Source organism: Phaethon aethereus (assembly GCF_964289735.1).
Source record: "Phaethon aethereus genome assembly, chromosome: 2".
NCBI classification, from domain to species: Eukaryota; Metazoa; Chordata; class Aves; order Phaethontiformes; family Phaethontidae; genus Phaethon; species Phaethon aethereus.
In genome coordinates, this window is record NC_138582.1 from 94,754,458 (window position 1) to 94,774,175 (window position 19,718).

The 19,718-nt window shown below is 36.9% G+C and overlaps 1 protein-coding gene across 1 annotated transcript in view; it reads left to right on the top strand.

Moving 5' to 3' along the window:
• The window catches only part of EXOC2 (exocyst complex component 2), a gene marked incomplete at both ends in the record, with an annotated part of 122,401 nt that overhangs the window by 39,180 nt on the left and 63,503 nt on the right, over positions 1-19,718 (top strand). Inside the window, 3 exons of the mRNA XM_082015211.1 lie at positions 2,524-2,642; positions 14,455-14,580; positions 18,599-18,723. Of these exons, the coding sequence (XP_081871337.1) occupies positions 2,524-2,642; positions 14,455-14,580; positions 18,599-18,723 (370 nt within the window). The remainder of the gene's footprint in view (positions 1-2,523; positions 2,643-14,454; positions 14,581-18,598; positions 18,724-19,718) is intronic.

The following is a 19,718-nucleotide window of genomic DNA, read 5'->3' on the forward strand; positions in this document are numbered from 1 at the left end:
TCAGTATAAATGATGTAGATCCTTTATATATCATAAACATGAACCAGTTTTCCAGTTTTCATTGAAATTCCTAGATTTTCTGTCATTCACAAAGCTGATGCTGAAGTCTGTTGTAGGCATACTGACATGACTTTGTTGGACCTTCTTCTAACGGTAGACCTTAACCTGCTTTATACTCCTTGGAGCCAAACGTTAGAGTGCTCTGGAACATTTGATGGCTTTACTTGGAAAGCTTTTGAGTTTTGGATGTAACCAGGGCTCCTAGCATGGCTTGACATTCTCAGTGCTTTCTTCAGTTATCTTAAAAGGTGGAGACCAAATGCGCTCTGGGTGGAGTGTTCTTAAAAGTCTAACACCTGTGTGAGGTCTTTGTTTGGTGTGCTTACCAGGCCCGGTCGCACAGGACAAAGGGTGGTATTGGTATCTTAGGTCCCTCTACAGTATGTTAGTTTATGAGGACAGTGGCAAGTCTACATTTATGTAGAGTGCTTCTCATTCTTCTGGGTCCTATATAAATATTGCCTATTTATTGGAATTGCTTTTTAAAGTAAGTAGTTAAGCATTTTGTGTCTCTGAAGGAGGCACTACTGTTTCCTTTCTATGTCAGTCTTGAAAACCTTAAAGAGCAGCTTCTTTATTGAAGCCAAGTCTTATGACGTCTTCTAAGGATTCTTTGGAAGAATCAGAGTTGTATGTGTGTTTGATTCTGGGATGACTTTTTTTTTTTCTCTAGCCCCTTACCTTGAACTATTGAATCTTTAAAAATATCCCAGCCTATGTTAAAGCAGACTCTGTTAATGTAACTCCCAAATGTATTTCACATGTCGAACAGTATAATGAAGGAGAGCAGGGAGTGGACAAATGTGGAATAATTTAGTTTTAATGAATTAACAGAATCCCAGCATACAAAGCAATTAAATTAGTTTCACTACTCTGTATATACTAATGTGGTTATACTAGTGTAAATTTTTTGGAGGCAAGATGTGAAGAAAGCTTTCTTCAGAGCACTTCAGCTAAGAGGAAATTAACAAAATCCTAATTGTAAAATTATTTGCATAAAACTTGCTATTTTATGAGTTTTTTTCTTCCTTGATATGTTTGTTTTGTACGTCTCGAATGTCAAAGGCTGAGCAAGACCTGAAATAATGTGGTTTTCCCCCTCAGATATTCAATGTTTATCTTTAAAATTAGGTTTCAATTCCTATTTTCCTCTCATTTTATTATGGTATTTACACTGATAATTATTTTACACTGTTCAGAAACAGTTTACTATATCACTTAACAGCCAAGTAGATGTCTTTTTTCCAAGACTAGTGGTAACTTTTTTTATTTTGTGTCTAAGCAAAGGCTAAAGTTCCCCTTAACACTGAGGACGGACTTGAGCCCATAATTTATAAATGTCACTCTGTCACAATGTTTGGTGTTGTAATGTTCTCACGCATCCAACCAATCCTATTTTGACAGTTTATTTTTCATTCAAGTACTGCAGACAGTTCTCAAAGACGACAGAATTTTGCAACACAGTCCTCGTTAAAATTAGGTATTATTGTAGTAATACAGCTTCTGTGAAGAGGTTAGACATTCCCTGCACTGCTCAAGATAAGATAATATATATCAATGTACTTCACCTTGAGCATCTTGAATGAGTCTTATCCATGCAGAATATAATGGAACACATTAAATAGTAGAGCAGCTAGTGCTTACTGAGAATACTCTTTCAAAAGTACTTTTGTCAGATAGTCTTGAATGCCATATGTTAGACTATTACTTCTGTACTCTAATTAATAATTAGACTTCTAATACTGACTTCTAATACTCCTCTCTCCCCAAAGACAGAAGGTGTTTTGCTTCTGTGTATTAGAAGCCCCAGTCCTTTTCATTATTTCTCCCCCTGCTTTTTTTTCCACAGACAGTGTGTGCACATCCTAATGAAAAAAAAAAAACAAAACAAAAAAACCCAGCAAAACAAAAAAACAATCAACCAACCAAAAAAAACCCCAAAACCCACCAGGAGCTTGGTTTACATTTGTTTGTGCATGCCTGTACTAAAATTAATGAGCCACCAAAAATTAGTTCCTTCTGTACGTACTTGTTAAGGTTACATGATGATACAATCAGGACATACAAAGTGGGAAGAAAAATACCATCTTTTATGTGCTTGAAATGTCATCACTGATTCCAAGTGAAACATGACGTACTGAACCGCAACCTTGGCAAATAAAGAGCTTGGTTTCCCAAGTACTTTACTGGAGGCACAACTGAAGATACATATTAATGTGGTATTAAATATGTATATTTTTGTTTATTTCTACAAGTTTTTTGGGTGGAATTTTGCTTCACTAAATGAGGCAGGAAGAATGCAAAGCTTGTGTTTGCATTGGGTATGAGTGTATCTTAAACTATTCTTTGATTTTTAAAATCATGTAAAAAAAAGAAAGTATTTCTTAGAACATCTTTGGTCAGTTTTAATGAGGCCTTCAGTGTGTCAAGTCAGAACTGTGATTTTTGGACTGGATTTTACAGATATCTTTCTGATCTTCATGCGCCTGGGGACCCTGCTTGGCAGTGCATTGGTGCTCAACATCAGTGGATTCTGCAGCTCATGCACAACTGTAAGGAGAGCTATGTTAAAGAACAAAAAGGCAAGGATATATTTTTGTTTTATATATATATTTGACACCTAGGAATTTGGCATTGCCTTTTATTTGACAAGTTTTAGTGTACAAATGATATTTTGATTTTTTTTTTCCCCCCATCAATTTTGATAGCTTTTTACAGAGTTGAATACTGACTTGTATTATTTTCTTTATTCTATTATAAAAACAAAACAGCAGTTGGAGTTTTCTTTTTGTTTAACTTATAACTTTTAAGCTCTTTACATGGGAAAAGTATTAAATTTCAGTCATTTATCTGAAGCTTACTGTACTCTCAAAATACTTCTTTGAGGTCACATGAAGTTTGGATTGTTGTCTGAACAAGATATGCCATTAGTATCTGGATATGCAGGGGACTGGGACATAGTGGAATAATGTATGATTTCTTGATATGCAGCGGATAATAACATGGTGTTCTCTTGTTCTTTGTTCGTGTGCAGTTTCAAAATTCAGATTACACTGTTTGGGCACAGACCTGAGAGTTGGACAAAAGGGATGTTTAGACAATGTTACGTGAAGACAGATATGAATACTTAGTTGTGTTCTTTGTCTTTGCTAGTGTTACTCCTCAAAGAAATGTGTGCTCATAGGTATTGCTTTCAGGTGTGGCAGCAACTTAGCTACCAGTTAACTTGATCTATCACATTAGTGTATTTTCAAAAGGGAATAGGTGGGAGGCTATTGGCCTGGCATTTCTAGTAGTAAAATCTGGAAACGGGATTTTTAAATTAGAAAATAACAAGTAGTGCCTTGTTTCTCAAGAAGTGTTACCGAGTTTGCTGCTACTTCTGAAATGAGTAGGCATATTGGAATCTGTCTTCTCTCAGCTTATAGGTAACTCCCATGTTTAGTGTTAGTACATGTATATCCCAAACCAAATAAGGTGTTCTCTTCTGAGAAACCACAAAAATTTTACTGAGTTGAACTGCTGCAGAAATGTGCTGTAAAATTGCTGCAGGATGCTTAAACCCTCTTTAGCAGAGGTTGTGACATCAGGTATGGAGTTCACAGGGTGCATCGCATATGACAGTGATGTCAGTTTTAGCTTAACGCATGTGCAGGCCGTCTTTATTCCACAAGATGGTGTGGAGTGCTGTGGGACCAGCTGGAACACCAGGTTGGTTTCTTGGCCTTTTGATCAAAATTTAGAACATTTCCAAAACCTCCTTGTTTTTCTTCCTCATCAAAATGCTGAGACACTCCCCCCCACACCCCATACCCTCCTCCCCCAACATACAGCTATCAGGAGCAAAACTCACTTGTAATAATGGCCACAGTTAACAATTCTAAGCTTTCTTTTTTGCTGCTCACTTGCAAAATGTCATATAGCCATCTCTCAGCTTCTTAGCAAGAAAAATAGGGGTCACGAAGATACTAAGTGCTTGAGACCTTTTTGCTGTAGTAGTCTATATAATTTTAATATGCATGCTCCAGTAAATAAATGGAAAATGTGTCTGAATTCTTAGGCTTGTCTTGAAAATCTCAACCTGTTTGGTGTTTTTCTTGTAACAAAGCTGCTTACCTCAGCCTTGATATCAAAGGGGCTATTATTTTAGCAGCTTATTTGGCTCACAGAAGAGGGAATTTAAATAACTTGAATGCCCAGTAAATGCTTTTATGAATGGTCAATATTTAGTGCATATATGAAGTGAATGCTAATATATTGTTACTTTTATTAAAGAGCTGAAATTTCAATAGGTTTTTTTTCCAGCCTTTTCCGCGATCCTTACTAATGTAGTTTTTTTTGTATACTTTGTCAAATAGTCAAGAATTGATCCTAGTTGATGGAATTTCTCACATAGTAGGACAAAGGAAGGTTGCTAAATGTGGTTTTTCCTTTCCATAGATCTTTAATTTTGGCATACACCAGACAGGAGAAGGAAAAAAGAAAACTTGGAAGAGTTGGCATTAACTGCCAAGTAGAACAATGCTGATTGTGATCAGAGACATGGAATGTATTTTAATCTACTTTAATAGATGTATGCTTTTCAAACAGGAAAAGTGTGGGCTTTTACTCATAGTTATCAAATTGCTTATGCAAGACTGAGGAATCTAATCAACTTAAGTCAGAAATGTGGTTTATATGTTCGTAAATTCATAGGCTATTTTTAAGAGAAAATAGTAATAAATTTTCAAACATTAAAGTCCTCCACTTAGAACATGCTTTCAAAAAAGGTTATTTTATGTATCAAGCATTTGGAGGAAGAAGTGGATCATAAGGTTGATTCTCCAATGAAAAGGGCATTAAATCTTTCACTAGGTTACCCTTTTCAACAGGGATAAGACAGCATTGCTTCTAGCAGATGGTAGTCTTCATATTGTGTATGCTGGAATAAGCAGACAGAAATTACAGTTCCACCTTGAACATACCCACAATTTCTGGCTATTCTTAGCTTAGTCCTTCTGCTGACTGTGAATCTGTGGGTTCAAACTGACCAAGTCAAAACTTTTCAGCATAGTAAAACTTAAACCTCAGTAGCAGATTGTGTCTGGTTTTGCATTTGTGCACAATCTTTCAACTGAGTTCATGCCAAAGTATTTTGCTGCTATTTTATTAGTTTTCAATGCAGAGCTCTGCCCTGAGTCATTACACATGAATTTTACTACCTGAAATGGATTTGGAATGAGATGAAAGCCTTTGCTTTTCTTACCTGGAAAAGTCTTTGTTGAAAACTCCATTAGACATTCTGGGCAGGATTTTTGTAACTGATTGTCAAACAGTAAATATTCTCAAAAAATTTAATTGCTGGAGATGATGTATTCAAGAAGGGAATGTTAACATTGCAATTAGTTGCTAAACAAGCAGAAATCCAAACGTAAGTGAATTCTAAGGAGAACTTACTCCAAATTCAGTCAGTGATATGACAAGCCAACAGCATACTCTCAGCAGGATAAAATTATGCCAGTTATTTCCATACTACTAGGAGGTTGACACTTTAGTCATTACAACTGAAAAATTTCATTTTCTTATACAGAAATAGCATCTTCTCTTACCTTCTTTAAGAGATTTAGTGATGTATCATCTCATCCAGGCCACAAGTAATGGCAGTCAGGACAAGTCCCCAGTATTGCTAAGAAGTAAATCTACTTGTCTACATCCTCTGTAGGTTCCTTATCTTTGATGATTGATGTCTTTTTAACAACTGTACTTTCAAGGCTCTCCTGAGCATAGTTGAAGAGTTGCATGAGCTAATACACATGCTGAGGTGGTTGAAGGTGCTATCAGAAAATTGCGTTATTAGAGATGTATTTAAATACATGTTTATTTCGGTTTTATATCTAAGTATATATCTTTGATCTAAATGTGAATCCTTCACTCTCAGTAGTACTGTCACATGAAAAGTTAAAAAAAAAAAAGGCTCTGTGCTTGGATGTTATTAGAGGTTAACTTCATATTGTAGAAATTCTCTGCAGTTGTAAGCATGTCCTACAACTGTAAAGTATCGTAGCATAGTACAATCTGTGATGCAGCCTGAAAGAAGACACTGTGACAAGTTTACAGGGCTGTAATGGTCTTTTCCTGGAATTTGTTTCAGGGGCTAGCAGAAGTCCTATGTGTTTCAAATACTGTCTGTTTACAGTTAATCCAACTTAATATTATTTCCAAAACCTGAAAGGTATATCAAGCTGTGCTAAGCTTTGTCAGATAATTTGTCAGTGTGGCTTAAAGGGTGACAAATACCAACAGCAAATTATTTAGTTGGATGTTTCCTTTGATTTTAATAGACAATTGTTAATCATAGAAGATGCAGTAATCTGATTATTACATAATTGGTTGCATTTATTTCAACAGCTACAAGTAGTGGGGACTTACTCAAGTCCTGTGTATGAAGTACTTTGCAACAGTATTTTGGACTGTTATTTCCCCTGAGTAATATCTCTGTGTATTAATGTACTGTTTCCCTCCGTCTTAAACTATCCTCTTTTGCTGATTAGTCTTTAATGATGTAGATTAATGTTTCATTACATGCTCAGATATGGCTGTTGTTACTCACCCATTGTTGCCTTTAGCCAGCTTGCCTGCCTGCCTGCCTACCTATCTATCTATCCATCTATCTATCTCTTGCTCTATATAGCCATAGCGGACCTTCCTCATTTGTGAAGTAAAAAAAATGCAGGCAGATGATGTTGATATTATGAGAAACTGTTGGCATTCAAGCCCACATATTTTAAGGAGTGAGTGAATATGAATATATGATAGCAGATTAAAATTTCTACTACTCTGAAGCATGAGCAGCCAGGACAAAGAGACGAAACAGTATAGCCAAAGTCGTAGTGGAAGTATGAGGGGGTGCCCAAATCATAAAGCTCCCGTGCTCGTGTCCTTACATTAAGCTGTTCTCCTGCTTCTCTGACGGTCAGATTTTTCTATTAAAGGTGCAGCAGTAGATATGGGACCCACTTGCAACTGACTGGGGTTCTAGCTCTGCTGACATAGTAATGCTTGTAAATATATGGATTTATTAACTTCTTATGTTTTATATTTAAGGTTTATCTGCCTTAGTAATGGAGTAGGCAGTTGTGCTCTTTTACTGTTTTTTGAAACCTTTTTTTAATGGTTTAATAACTTTAAATGAATATATTAAATATATATGTTTATAAATAAATTAAATAACTTCATTAAAGTTATTAAAGTTATTTCCTGAAGCATTGATGGAATCTTTTTTATAAATCTGATTGCATCCCACTATTGCTGCCCACTGGAAGGACCTGAAGTAGGTAAAGCCAGTTTTCTACTGTTACTTAGTATGTAGATATGTTAGAGAGAGGGAGATGCGTGAGACTCTGGATAGACAGGAAGAAGAGCATTTTTGAAGGCTATGAATATAAAGTTTAACATGGAAGAACTCTATGCTCACTCAAAACAGTATTTCTTAAATCTCTACCAAGAGATAGTTGAATGATAAACTGAATTGTGCTGGTATTTTATGCCTTGTATTGGCTAAAGTCTGAATTGTATCTTCTGAACTTTGAACTTCTGGTTTGTAGAAGTGTGGGGACTTTCAAACCTGGTACCTGGATAGTAAATGGTTTCTTTCAATTAAGATTTTACATATTTGTAATTTTTAACTTTGCTTGGCAATTCCCCTATTATTAGCGTATAATTGTAGTTTTTAACTATGGTTTATGCTTCCCAGACTTGTTGGAGTACAGGAAATATGGGGGATATAATGACATAAAATGACATGAAAATAAATGTAAATAAATGAGGTTTAGTTTAAAATTTGCCTGGGGCACTGGGCAGATAGCCAAAATGAGTTAAGCAATGGGATTCTTAACATGAGTATCAAGGAAAGAAGCTATGGAGGTTATGACTGTTTTCTGTGTGGCCAGTGGTTATTTGCTTAGACTTTAATAGTGGCTTAGTAAGTTTCATGATCCTTTGAGCTAAAACGGATAGAGACTCTAATCCAGTTATCGTCAAACTGCCTGAAAAAGTCTTCATTTCTTAACAGGTCTTTATGAGATACTATGTAATATTATTGCAAATAAGCTATCTGTTAATACCCTTTAGACGCTAAAACTGTAAACGGAAGCACTAACACAGTTGTTGTGTAATCTTTCTGCTGCCCTTTGGGTTGCAAAATACATAATATACAACCCATTAAAGTTCCCAACATGGAGACAGTTCTTTAAACTGGGGTATACTAGTTTGGTCATTGTGATTTTTTTTTTTTTTTTTTTTTTTGTTTGTTTGTTTGCAGTTCTCATTGCTGGAAAAAAATACGATTTTTGCAGCACTCAGAATATGATTTACCGGTCTCCAGATATTGTAAAAAACTATGCAGGGTTTTTCTGTGCCAGAGTAAAAGCAGCTGTAAGGAAGGAGATGGATGCTTAGACGATGTTGCTCTTTCTTCTGTGCCACACTGAGATTCTATTCACCTTGCAATGAATGATCCATCTTTGTTAGATCAGACAGGCCGGCAAGGCTTGTGTCAAAAGGGCCTTTTCAATTTGTTATCCTAGCAGCTGGTTCTCTTCCATTGCCTTTGCTTACTGTACATCTGGAAGAAGACTTCTTGCAGCTGGGAGCCATTTCATGTCTAAACCACATCCCCTGTCCATAGCAGAAATACCCTTTTGACAGCAGATGTCAAGCAAACCGTTAATAGGTTATTAATTAAAAAAGTACAAAAATTAATCAGTACAAAATTTGACATGGGATTTGTTTTCTTCTTTTACCACCTGTATCTGTAAGTTTGCTGTTATTTAGAATTTTTAAATGTAGAATCTGACATGTTCAGAAGTGCAGGAGGCATTCTTATTTTATATAATACTTTAAATAATATTTAAGTAATGTAATTAAAAAGCATACAGTGAATATTGTGATTAAAAAACAGCACAGGTAGTTTAAAATCAAAATTGAAAAGATTAGTACTACTGAAGATAAAGTGAAACTCTCTTGTGGCCAGAATTTTACCTTGGTGTCTGCTCTAGTCTTTTAAGTCCTTATTCAAGCAAGTAAGTAAAAGCGGGTTGTTTTCAAAGTTGCCGATGATTTCAATGTCCACTGGAATGGACATTAGTCCACTAGTGCTAGTGAAATAATGTAATTTTTATTTCGGTGCTGAACTTGAAGTGTTTGGCTGTTGCTTCATTATTTTTTGGTCTGCAGGACGAACAATAAGGCTTACCCTTAAGTTGTTAAATACTTAGAACACCACTAGAAATAGTAGGCCCAATTACTCTTTTTGTGGTAAACTGAAAAATAGTTTCATTATAAATATATTTAGTATAGTGGAGACTAACCTTAAGATTTAACAAAGCATTAATTTTAAAATGTATTCCAAAAACATTTTTTCCATAAAGTGCCACAATTTTAATCTTCTGCACTCATATCTTTGATAGAAATACAACCCATTTTCTTCTTGATCATTTAAAAATGTCATATTCCTAAAAAACGTGAGGTTAGAAAGAAAAAGTACTCCAGAAAAAGAATAAAATGCAGTCATTCATCTGTTGAGCAGGTTAATTTTTCGGTAATTTCTCCTGCTCGCCTAATTTTTTTTTGCCTAGACAAATTGAAATTCTCAATGCGGTGTCCTTGAAAGGAATCTTATCCTGGTTGTGTCGGTGCCGGCTGCAGGCACTGTGTGTTTGGTCAACAAGCAACAGTGGGTGGTCAGGCTGTAGCACAGGACAAGGGCCCGCTGTGCGCAGGAAAAAATGTTCAAAGGTGTTTAAGGGTGGTAAGGAAGTCTGCCGCCCTTCAGAGAGTCCGAAGGCTATAGATCAGCCTTCCCTCACTATTGTAGCCTGTGAGAAAATTCACGGTAAGATACATAATGGATGAAAGAATACAGTAACTGTATTCACCTGGTTGCACATCTGTAGGGTCTTTTTTTTTTTTTTTAATTTAATCTTGCTCATATACGTGCTGTATATGTACATGCAGTCTGTGTAATGACCGATGTTTGATTTACTGTGGAAAATTGCAATGAAAAGCCACACAGACTGAGGTTGGTCACTAGTTAACAGATTTGTCACTGCAAAAGTACTGGCACTATGTTATCCCCTGGTCAACCAGTAGCTTTTGTAAAAAGCTTTAGCTGAATGTCACATTAAATGGTGCAGCGGGGCTGGCAGAACTGCAGGGTGGCTGAGGCTGTGTTACAGAAGGGAGGCAAGAGATGCGTGACTCCTGTGAGAAACCGCCGCCAGTCAGTCTGCAAGGGGGGGAAAATCCAAGCAGAGCTGTGGATCTTGCAAGACAATTTTTACACTCAGTTTGGCAATAGCTTTACTTTCATATTTCAAAACTGCTTTTGGAGATTTAAACCACTGACTGGTTTGCAGATCATGGAAAAAATCTACTTTAGGCAAATTTCATGATAGTTGTCTCTTTAATGGAGTCTGTAACATGCTACGTGCCAAGAGCATGCAGGTAATGTTCAAAAAAATGGGGTCAAGGTATGTACATGAGCCATGAGTACTGTAGGCACGTAAGTACTCCGTAGCAACTCCAGTACTGATAAACTTAGAGTAGACTTGCAATCAGAGGTCAGCACAGGTGGCTTTTTCTTTACAGAAGGTGAAAGCACAAATTAAATAAATGGCTCAAAAATCATTGTGCTTTTTTTAGATCCTTGTTTTGGTGAAATCTTACTGCACTGGAACAGAAGAGGGCTGAATAAAACCGTTGAACTGTTTATATTTCACACAGTGTCTGAATGTTTTTATTTCATTCTACATACCTTTAAATATTTGTGCATGAAAAGCTGAAACCCAGTAAAATGCTCTTTAAAAAAAAAAATTAAAGTGATGTTAAGATTCTTAAAAATTCTAATTTGATCTTCTCATGATTTTACAGTCATAAATGTAATAAGGCTTTAATTATACTTCTGGTTTGTCATGACTGTTTGGTAGAAGAGGAGAATGTAGTACATTTATTTTTCCTGTGTTTCCTTGGTTAAATATACACTTGGCATTGGAGTCACTGACAGATATGCTCCATGTAGATGCTGTATTTTGGAAAAAAGTACTTCTCTAACTTCAAAGATGCAGTACATTTAAAAAAAATGAAGATCTGTCAGGAATGTATTGTTCGTGCTGTTTATACCACATCTTAAAACCTGTTAGCATAGTAAAAAGTTAATTTCTTGACACTTTAGATTGTTGCTGTCCTGTATTCAGGATCTAGGAATGTAGAAATAGTACACAAATCAAATAATGACTAGGCAGTAAGTTATTATTTGAGTAGTTTATTTAGCTTTATAAATATTATTGTCTACAGTCCGTACTAATATGAATTCATTGTATTACATTATGCTGCTAAATTTAAGCTGCTGGCTCCAGAGAGGGAACGAGTTGGGATGGGATAAAAATTGTTTGTACGTTAACTCTCACTTTTTTACAAAATGTATGTGTTAGTGTGCAGTCTTCAAGCGCTATCTTCTGGTAGGGTGAAAGCAAGATCAGCTTTGCTAATGTAGTCCAGATGTTTATTAGTCCTGAGGGTATATGTGCTGTTGTAGTTCCCTGCTGCTGTGTTATACTTGCTTGTAATGCTAGACAACCAATTAAGAAATTAGTTCATGTTAAACTTTCTTTTCCTGGTACAGCTGCAAACTGATGATGTGGTTTTTCTGGTGGAACAAGAGAGTATTCTTTACATGTTTTCTGTTACTGGTGAATATATAAACCATTTGGGCAGCATGGGGCTAGTATATCAGCAGCAATAGAGAATTTTCAGGTTTTCAGCTACCTCAGGCAAATGGTTTTAATTGAACTAATTCACATTAAGATGTTTTGGTAAGTGTGTCTGCTTTTCTTAATTCTGAGGTTTAATTGGCACTGTCATTTTTAGAAACCATCTGTTTACAAGAAATTCCTCATATTAACAAGATGTTTGAAGGGTGAGAGCCTAAATTCTATGCAAAGAAATCAAAGAGGGAAGTTTTGGTGTATCGCTGCTTTTTCTCATGGTAGTTTTTGTGAAGACAGCATTGCTGCACTTTGCGGGGGGTGGGTGTTTGTTGGTTTGGGTATTTTTAGTATGTGTTTTAACTAGCAGTGCCCCTGACAATTCTGATTTGTCCTTGGTATACGTTTTTTCACTCAAAGAAAATGCGGATACATAGAATCTTATGGAAGCTCAAGAACTATGTGAGACACTTAAAATTTCTCAGAGTGTCCTGCACAATTTTCTTTTTATTCTGGGTAGAATCTCTGTAAGATATTGAATGAATGCTTTTTTTTTTTGTCTGGAGAAGAAGAAATTTGATTTTAATTCATTCTGCAGGCTTGCTGGAATGTTTTCACTGAAGTTAATGTTGTAAATCTGTAATAATTAAGAGATGCTTTACAAGTCAGGTGTTTAAATCATAGCCGCAGAAAGTGCGTGACCTAAACAGAGCTGTTATGCAGGCAGTTGCATAGTATGTGTCCATAATTAACTATTTGCACTTGCAGCATACATACCTACTTTAAAAGCTTCTGATAGCTTTAGAGTTTTTCCTTTAGTGTTCTGTATTTTTAGTTCATTCAGAAGGAAAAATCTTTCCCCAAATTCTTGTTCAAACTCATTATAGAACTAACTTCATGGTGACAGTGGATAATATACTTAAATCACTGTAGCAGAGCCCATATTGCTGAAAACTCATGACTTTTAAAGGTATAGTAAAGATCAGTTGTTTTCAATAAGTGAGGTAGGGTTTAAATAGTCAACAGAATCATAGTACAGGCTAAAGATAGCACAGATGGATTCACCAAGTCAGCTAACAGTGTGTCTATCATAATTATGAACTACATAGCAAATGGATCTATTTACTTAGGTGTCTTGTAATGTGAACAGTAGTAAGATGAGTGGAGGAACCAAACTTAACTCAGTAGTAACAATGCCTTGGTGAGGCCACAGGGAATCTCTTTAAAATCCATGAAATAATTATGGGAGGACAAACTTCTTTCAAAAGGAGCTAAAACCCAATGCTGTCACCTATTGGAAGTTTGCAATAAATTTCACCATACTTAGTACTGCTCTTCAAGCCCCAGCTGTTGAAGTAAAGTTACTAGGTATAACTTTGCTGCTGTCAGACCAGTATAGCAGTATAAATTCAGAATAAATATTCTTCGAATAATTTTTATTTTGTGTTACTCTTGAATCTGAGCATTGCAACGTTACAGCTGGCGCTTTTACTGTGTGGCCTTCATATTATTCTAAGTGAATGTAGGTATTGATGGAAAAGATCAAGCAATATAAATGCAAATGCTGAGATTCTCACTACAAAATTCAGCATGAATTACCAGGAGAGGTTTCATCTTGATATAAGAAGAATTTTTTTTTTGCTGTGAGAACAATCAATTACTGGGGCAACCTCCCGAGCGACATGGTAGAGTCCCATCACTGGGGGTTTTCAAGACTCAACTGGACAGGGTGCAAGATAATCTTGCTTAGGCTCCCTTTCCCATGAAATGTTAGACCAGATGGTGTTTCGAGGTCCTGTCCAAACTGGGCTGCTTTTATAATTCTATTAATTATAATTAATTTACAGTTAGCTGTTACAGCTCAGTTGGCCAATACTGAAATAATTTTTGATGATTACTTTCAGAAATGTATTTGTAAGGTGAAAGGCATAAAGCAGCAATTTAGACTTTGAGAGATATTGGCGGTGTTACAGTACATTAAAAAAATCATCATGATCTGCTCATTATGATATGGTTGTTTTCCAAAATGTACATTAGACTCCAGGTATCCACCTCCATCAGATTAGATCATTGCTTAGGACTTGCTAATAGTGACCTACATCTGGACAGGCACACAAATTTACAGATATACACCAGCATACAGTGTCATTAGTTCATTTGCTTCATGATGGATGGATTATTTCTACCTGAACTCTGTGCAGGTCAAACAGCTAAGTTGTAGTTGAATACTCTGCCCTTAACTGCTTCAGCTGGAGGCACAAGAAACTTCTGCTGTTGAAAAGTATATTTAGATGTATGCCAGAAAAAGTGTGTGTACCATGTGGCTAATGGCATAAATATATATTTATCCATGGCTTTCAAGGAACTAATTGTAGGGCATTAATTAAAGTAAAAGCGGAGAAACATGCAGAGCAAAGAATGGTATTTCCCACATGGTGCTTGTGGTTTTGGCTTTGCTACAGGGGTTAATAGTGATGTTATTGAATAGCATTGATGTAGATGAAAAAACAGTCTAAATAAGCAAGACTAAAAATGTTGGGTGACTTTTTTCTTGTATCACTTCTGAATTACATTAGAATTCTACATGCAACATGCAGTTTCATCTCAGCTGATGTGCAAAATCATTGCAACCTTTCTTTTCCCATCTCCCTAGGGAACTCATTGCTCCACAGCCCCATGTTAGACCTGGACAGTGATGTGCGTCCGTCACCAATTGGCCACCTCGGTCAAACTGCTTCACTGAAAAGGGGCAGCAGCTTTCAGTCTGGCCGTGATGATGGTAGGTGTTTGTTTTATTTGGAAAAACAAAGCTGTGTTTCCTTATGTCTTGTGTGTGGTGTAGTCAGAAACCCAGATTCTGTGTTTTTATTGTTTTGGTTTGTTACCAAATAAAGTTAGTTCTTCTCATGTGTTATTGTTGCTTACAAAAGGGATCCTCAGGTTTTTTTGCAAACAGAGAAGTTCATAACAGAAATCTGCTTCTTAAAATGTAATCAGGGTAATAACAGTCTTTTCTTTTCATTTCTCCTCCTACAAAACCAGATTTTTTTTTTTAATACATACCACCTACTGCCTACCACCTTTTGCTGCTGTTATACATTTTGTGTGTGTTTGCTAAAACAGATCTCCTTGCATTTGTTCCTCCTGTAACTTCACATATCTGGACCTTTTTCTCTAATTCTATAGATCCAGAAAGGGAGACAAAAGTGTGTTTTTGTTTCTGCTGCTCGAGCAGTGTGTCCGCAACGAGCTGAGCCCTTGTGCGTCATAAGTGTCTTCAACACCCTTGTCCAAACAACTTAATCTCAGGAGTCTTTCAATGGTGACATCACAGAAGACAGAAAACATGTTTTTCACAGGATAGGTCATTTCTTACCAAAATGCTTTTGTGCAGAAAGCAGGTTTTTATTAAGAACTTTCTGGCTTTGTTCTGCTTTGATGTTGCTCTTCTCCCAGTCCTGTGGGCTTCCTTGAAAAACTATCGATGGTTATCTTTGCTTTTAGCGTCTTAGTTATGGATCCATAACCTTTTACAAACTGGAAAAGATATGTCTTCAACAAGCTTTGCTTATTCTGTAGCCAGCAGTTTAAGACCATAGCCACTGCAAAGACCATAGAGTCAGAATGAGTTGCCTCTGAGTTGAGTTCCTTGGTACTTAGGTGCACATGCCCACTGCATGCTTAGGAGCAGTTGAAGGTTCTACCATCCTCGCTCTTCTCTGAGTGGAGAGCTAAAGCAAACCAACCACTTATGATAACTCTGCAGCAGCTGCCATTCCAAATATGCCATCATATTGCTTGTGCATCTCTTTGTGTCTTACAAAACTTGAAGAATGGCGTCTCTGGGGGGGTTGGTGGTTTTTTTTTCACAATGTGATTGACAGTGATTGTCTATGAGATTGAACAAATTACTTTGAATTTGAAACTGCAGCATTCAAGTAACATGCAGCTCTTGCTTGAGCATATGTTCACGAGGATATGTGAACAATACCTCTAGTTTCACCTTTAGGATATTATAGCACAGATTATAATAGAATAAAAGAAAATTTCTGCTTTAATATAGATTAGAACTTTCTCTAGCAACAAAGTCAGAATATACTGAATTTATGACCAGAATGTCCTTTTGACATGATGTTCAGTAGGTTGTTCTAATAAATATCTCTTATCTGCAGACTAGGGACTAAGGCAATCTCTGAAATAGGCATGAAGTATGCTTCCTGGAGGGGAAAAGAACTCCATACATGAAGTAAATCTTGCCATTGTGTTTCCAGTTAGGAGCAGACATCCCTGTTTATAACCTTGGATTGGTGCTGGAGCTTTTGGCAAAGATGAAATGGTTTCTCAAAGGAGCTGAAATCTTTTGGTTAGAACTTGGGGGTTGTTGGCGTTACAGAGCCTCTGTTGCTGTAGCAGTATTGGCACAGCTTCCTGGCATTACTATGCCAGCCTATGTTAATAAGAGGAGTTTTTCTGCTGAGTGGTCTAGACCAGTTCTCTGACAGTCATAAACCAAGCTGGCAAAAATACTGCTCTGACATCCTATCTGTGTCCACACTGAGTTTTGCTGGTTGAACTTTGAAGTTTTCATGCCTCCTAAACAGATGCATCACATTCAGCAGAGTTACACTTCAATTATGTCAGAGTCTCTCTCCAGATTTTGGGCTTCCATTGTGATTTTTTTTTTTTTTTTTTTTTTTTAATACTAATCCAGAGTCCCTAAATTTTTTGGCCATGAGGAACAAGAACATTTTGGGTAGTGCAGATCTTTATTTGTCCACTAAAGAAATGGACTAATAATTGACCCTCAACTTGTTCAAATGGATGCTGATGAAGGCATGCTGTACTTTAAGGAGATTCAAGACTGGCTGCCAACACAATAGAATAGTGAGGCTCTGGTGAAGCCTGCTAGTTACTCAATGTGCTATTAGGCAGCTATGTTTGCCGAACTGGTGAATTCCTGTTCTGTGTAGACAATATTCTCTAGCAGAGTAAAGACAAAAAGTTCTATTTCACCGAACGTTTTTCTCCGTTTCCACAGAGTTATGTAGGATAATATCATAGAATCACAGAATCATTAAGGTTGGAAAAGACCTTTAAGATAATCAAGTCCAACCATCAACCCAACACCACCATGCCCACTAAACCATATCCTGAAGTGCCATGTCTACAAATTTTTTGAATACTTCCAGTGATGGTGACTCCACCACCTCCCTGGGCAGCCTGTTCCAATGCCTGACCACTCTCTCAGTAAACCAATTTTTCCTAATATCCAATCTAAACCTCCCCTGGCGCAACTTGAGGCCATTTCCTCTCATCCTATCGCTGGTTACTTGGGAGAAGAGACCAACGCCCACCTCACCACAACCCCCTTTCAGGTAGTTGTAGAGAGCGATAAGGTCTCCCCTCAGTCTCCTTTTCTCCAGACTGAACAACCCCAGTTCCCTCAGCTGTTCCTCATAAGACTTGTGCTCCAGACTCCTCACCAGCTTCGTTGCCTTTTCTCTGGGCACGCTTCAGCAACTCAATGTCTTTCTTGTAGTGAGGGACCCAAAACTGAACACAGGATTGGAGGTGTGGCCTCACCAGTGCCGAGTACAGGGGCATGATCACTTCCCTATGCCATCATGTTTTTAACTTTATCATTTATAAAAGACCAGAGTTTAAACACAAAAAACCCCACAAACATGGACCTCTAAGTGGTTTTGTTTTGTGGTTTTTTTGGCTGCTTTGGTTTGCATTTTTTTGGTTTTGTGGTTTTGGGATTTTTTCCCCCCCAAAAATCAGTGATTTCTTTTTCCCAATGTTCTAAAGTAGACTCTAATTCTTGAAGTGAAATATAAGTCTCTTACCACTGTTACACTGTTTTGTTAAAACATTGTAGTTGATAAAGTTTCAATGGAGAAGGCAGATGATTATAGAAAAGTATTTCAGAGTTTCCTTTATTTTCTGTGTTAATTAGTGCTTTTCTTCGGCCCCTTTTCAGCTTTCTTTTTATCTCCTCCCCAGCCTCCCTATGCCCCATTTGGTAAGAAACTGAGAAAAGTTATTTGCTGACAAAATGTAAGCTATTTTCCTGATGTGTTTTAATAGCCAATGTACCAGGAGTGTAAGTAGGTTCCTGAAGTGAGAGGTGCCACAGTGTTACATGTTATGATTGTGTTCTTTATCCAGGAATCTCATTACATAATTAGTGATACATTTATTGAGTTTTAACAACAATGTTGGAATCTCCCCTGTTTCTCAGATAAAAGATTTTACCAAACAAATGAAAACAAAGATGAAAGGTTTGCAACATGCCCTAGGCCACAGTGGAAAATTTTTTGAGCTGGAAATAAAGCAGATCTTCCAGTTTCCATTGTTTGCCTTAATCACTAGCCCATCCTAGCAGCCCTGTTTCTTCAGCATCACCACCTCATCGTTTGAAACTTCTAATGTCTTGATTGCTTTCATGTTACCTTACCTTGCCTTTTAGAGTGGTTTGAAGACAGAAGACTGGCTGAATGGATTATTAGGTGGATTGCATTAGATACACCTACAAAGCGGCCTGGTCTGTATATATTGTCATAGTGCTGGCATCTTGTAAGTGTATGAGAAAAGAAGAAAGAGCTTGGATGTGTACTAGTTGTGTACACATATATGGACTGGGCTTTAAATTTTTCCATTCCTACCTGAAAGTTTTTATGTATACTATGCATTCACTTGTGTAATACAAAGCAGCAGCTACCTAGTAGTACGGTTTTTATTATTAATTGAAAGTTTTTTAATTTTGCTTTTTCTGTCCCTTCTCCTCCTTTTAGCTTGGCGATACAAAGCTCCTCAGCAAGTTGTATTTGTTGAAAAGTTGACAAAACTTGTTGTAAGTCAGCTGCCCAACTTCTGGAAGCTCTGGATTTCTTATGTGAATGGAAGTTTATTCAGTGAGGTATGGATTCTTCTATATAAATTTCTTTTAAGTAACAAAGCTCCATAATAATTATTTGTATTGAATTGAAGTATTATATTTCACTGGAAGAAGTGACTGGGCTTACTTTAATCAGAGATATTTATAAAACAATATGTAGACTTTTACACATTTGAGAGATGCTACCTTGACTAGTAAGGTGTCTTGCAATACTAACCCATAGATCGGAGATCTTTCTTTTTATTTTTAAAAGAATGAAAGTATACAGTGGAATTAGAATTCTGCCAGGGGTGTGTCTGTGTGTGTTCCAGATGCTGGAGTCAATATCTGTGTAGTTTCACCTCTTACTCATAGCTGACCAGCTGCACTTCATTGGTGATCTGAAGAAATAGCAAATTGCAGGAAGGATAGAGATATGTGAAAGATGCAGTCATAAAGGAAAACAAAAGTTTCCTTTCTTTGGAACAAGAATACTCATTTCTCAAGCTTTAAGTATTTGGAAGTGAAGGTAGGTTCAAGACCAGAGTTGCAAAATGACCGAGGCCCAGAGCGGTATACACAGACATACTATACGGTGTCTAGTCTGGAAGTGCAGTCAGCTGCAATCACCTGTGCTACTAGTCCTTCTTGCTCAGATGATCTGGTTTTTACAAAGTATGTAAATATCATCTTGATAATCCTAGAAGCAGGGTGAGGAAGTAATGATTTGTGCATGTAAAAACAGCATGTCATACTATTAACAGATTTTGAAATGATACATTTCATAATGAATTTGATATGGGTAGTATACAGGTTACCGTCATAATTGTTACCAGAGAAATACAGTAGCTTTGGGATTTGTGTTACTGCTAAAATTTGGTCACAGAATTACATTGTGTTTTACAGGGAGTTTGCTTCTAGTCCTCAAGCCATGTTGTTTCTTCTACAGAATGAGAGCTGTAGCGATGGTATATTCCCAAGGAGCAAGTCTCACAAGCACACGATTGAAGTGTAGTGAAAGGCAGCTCTCTGTTCCA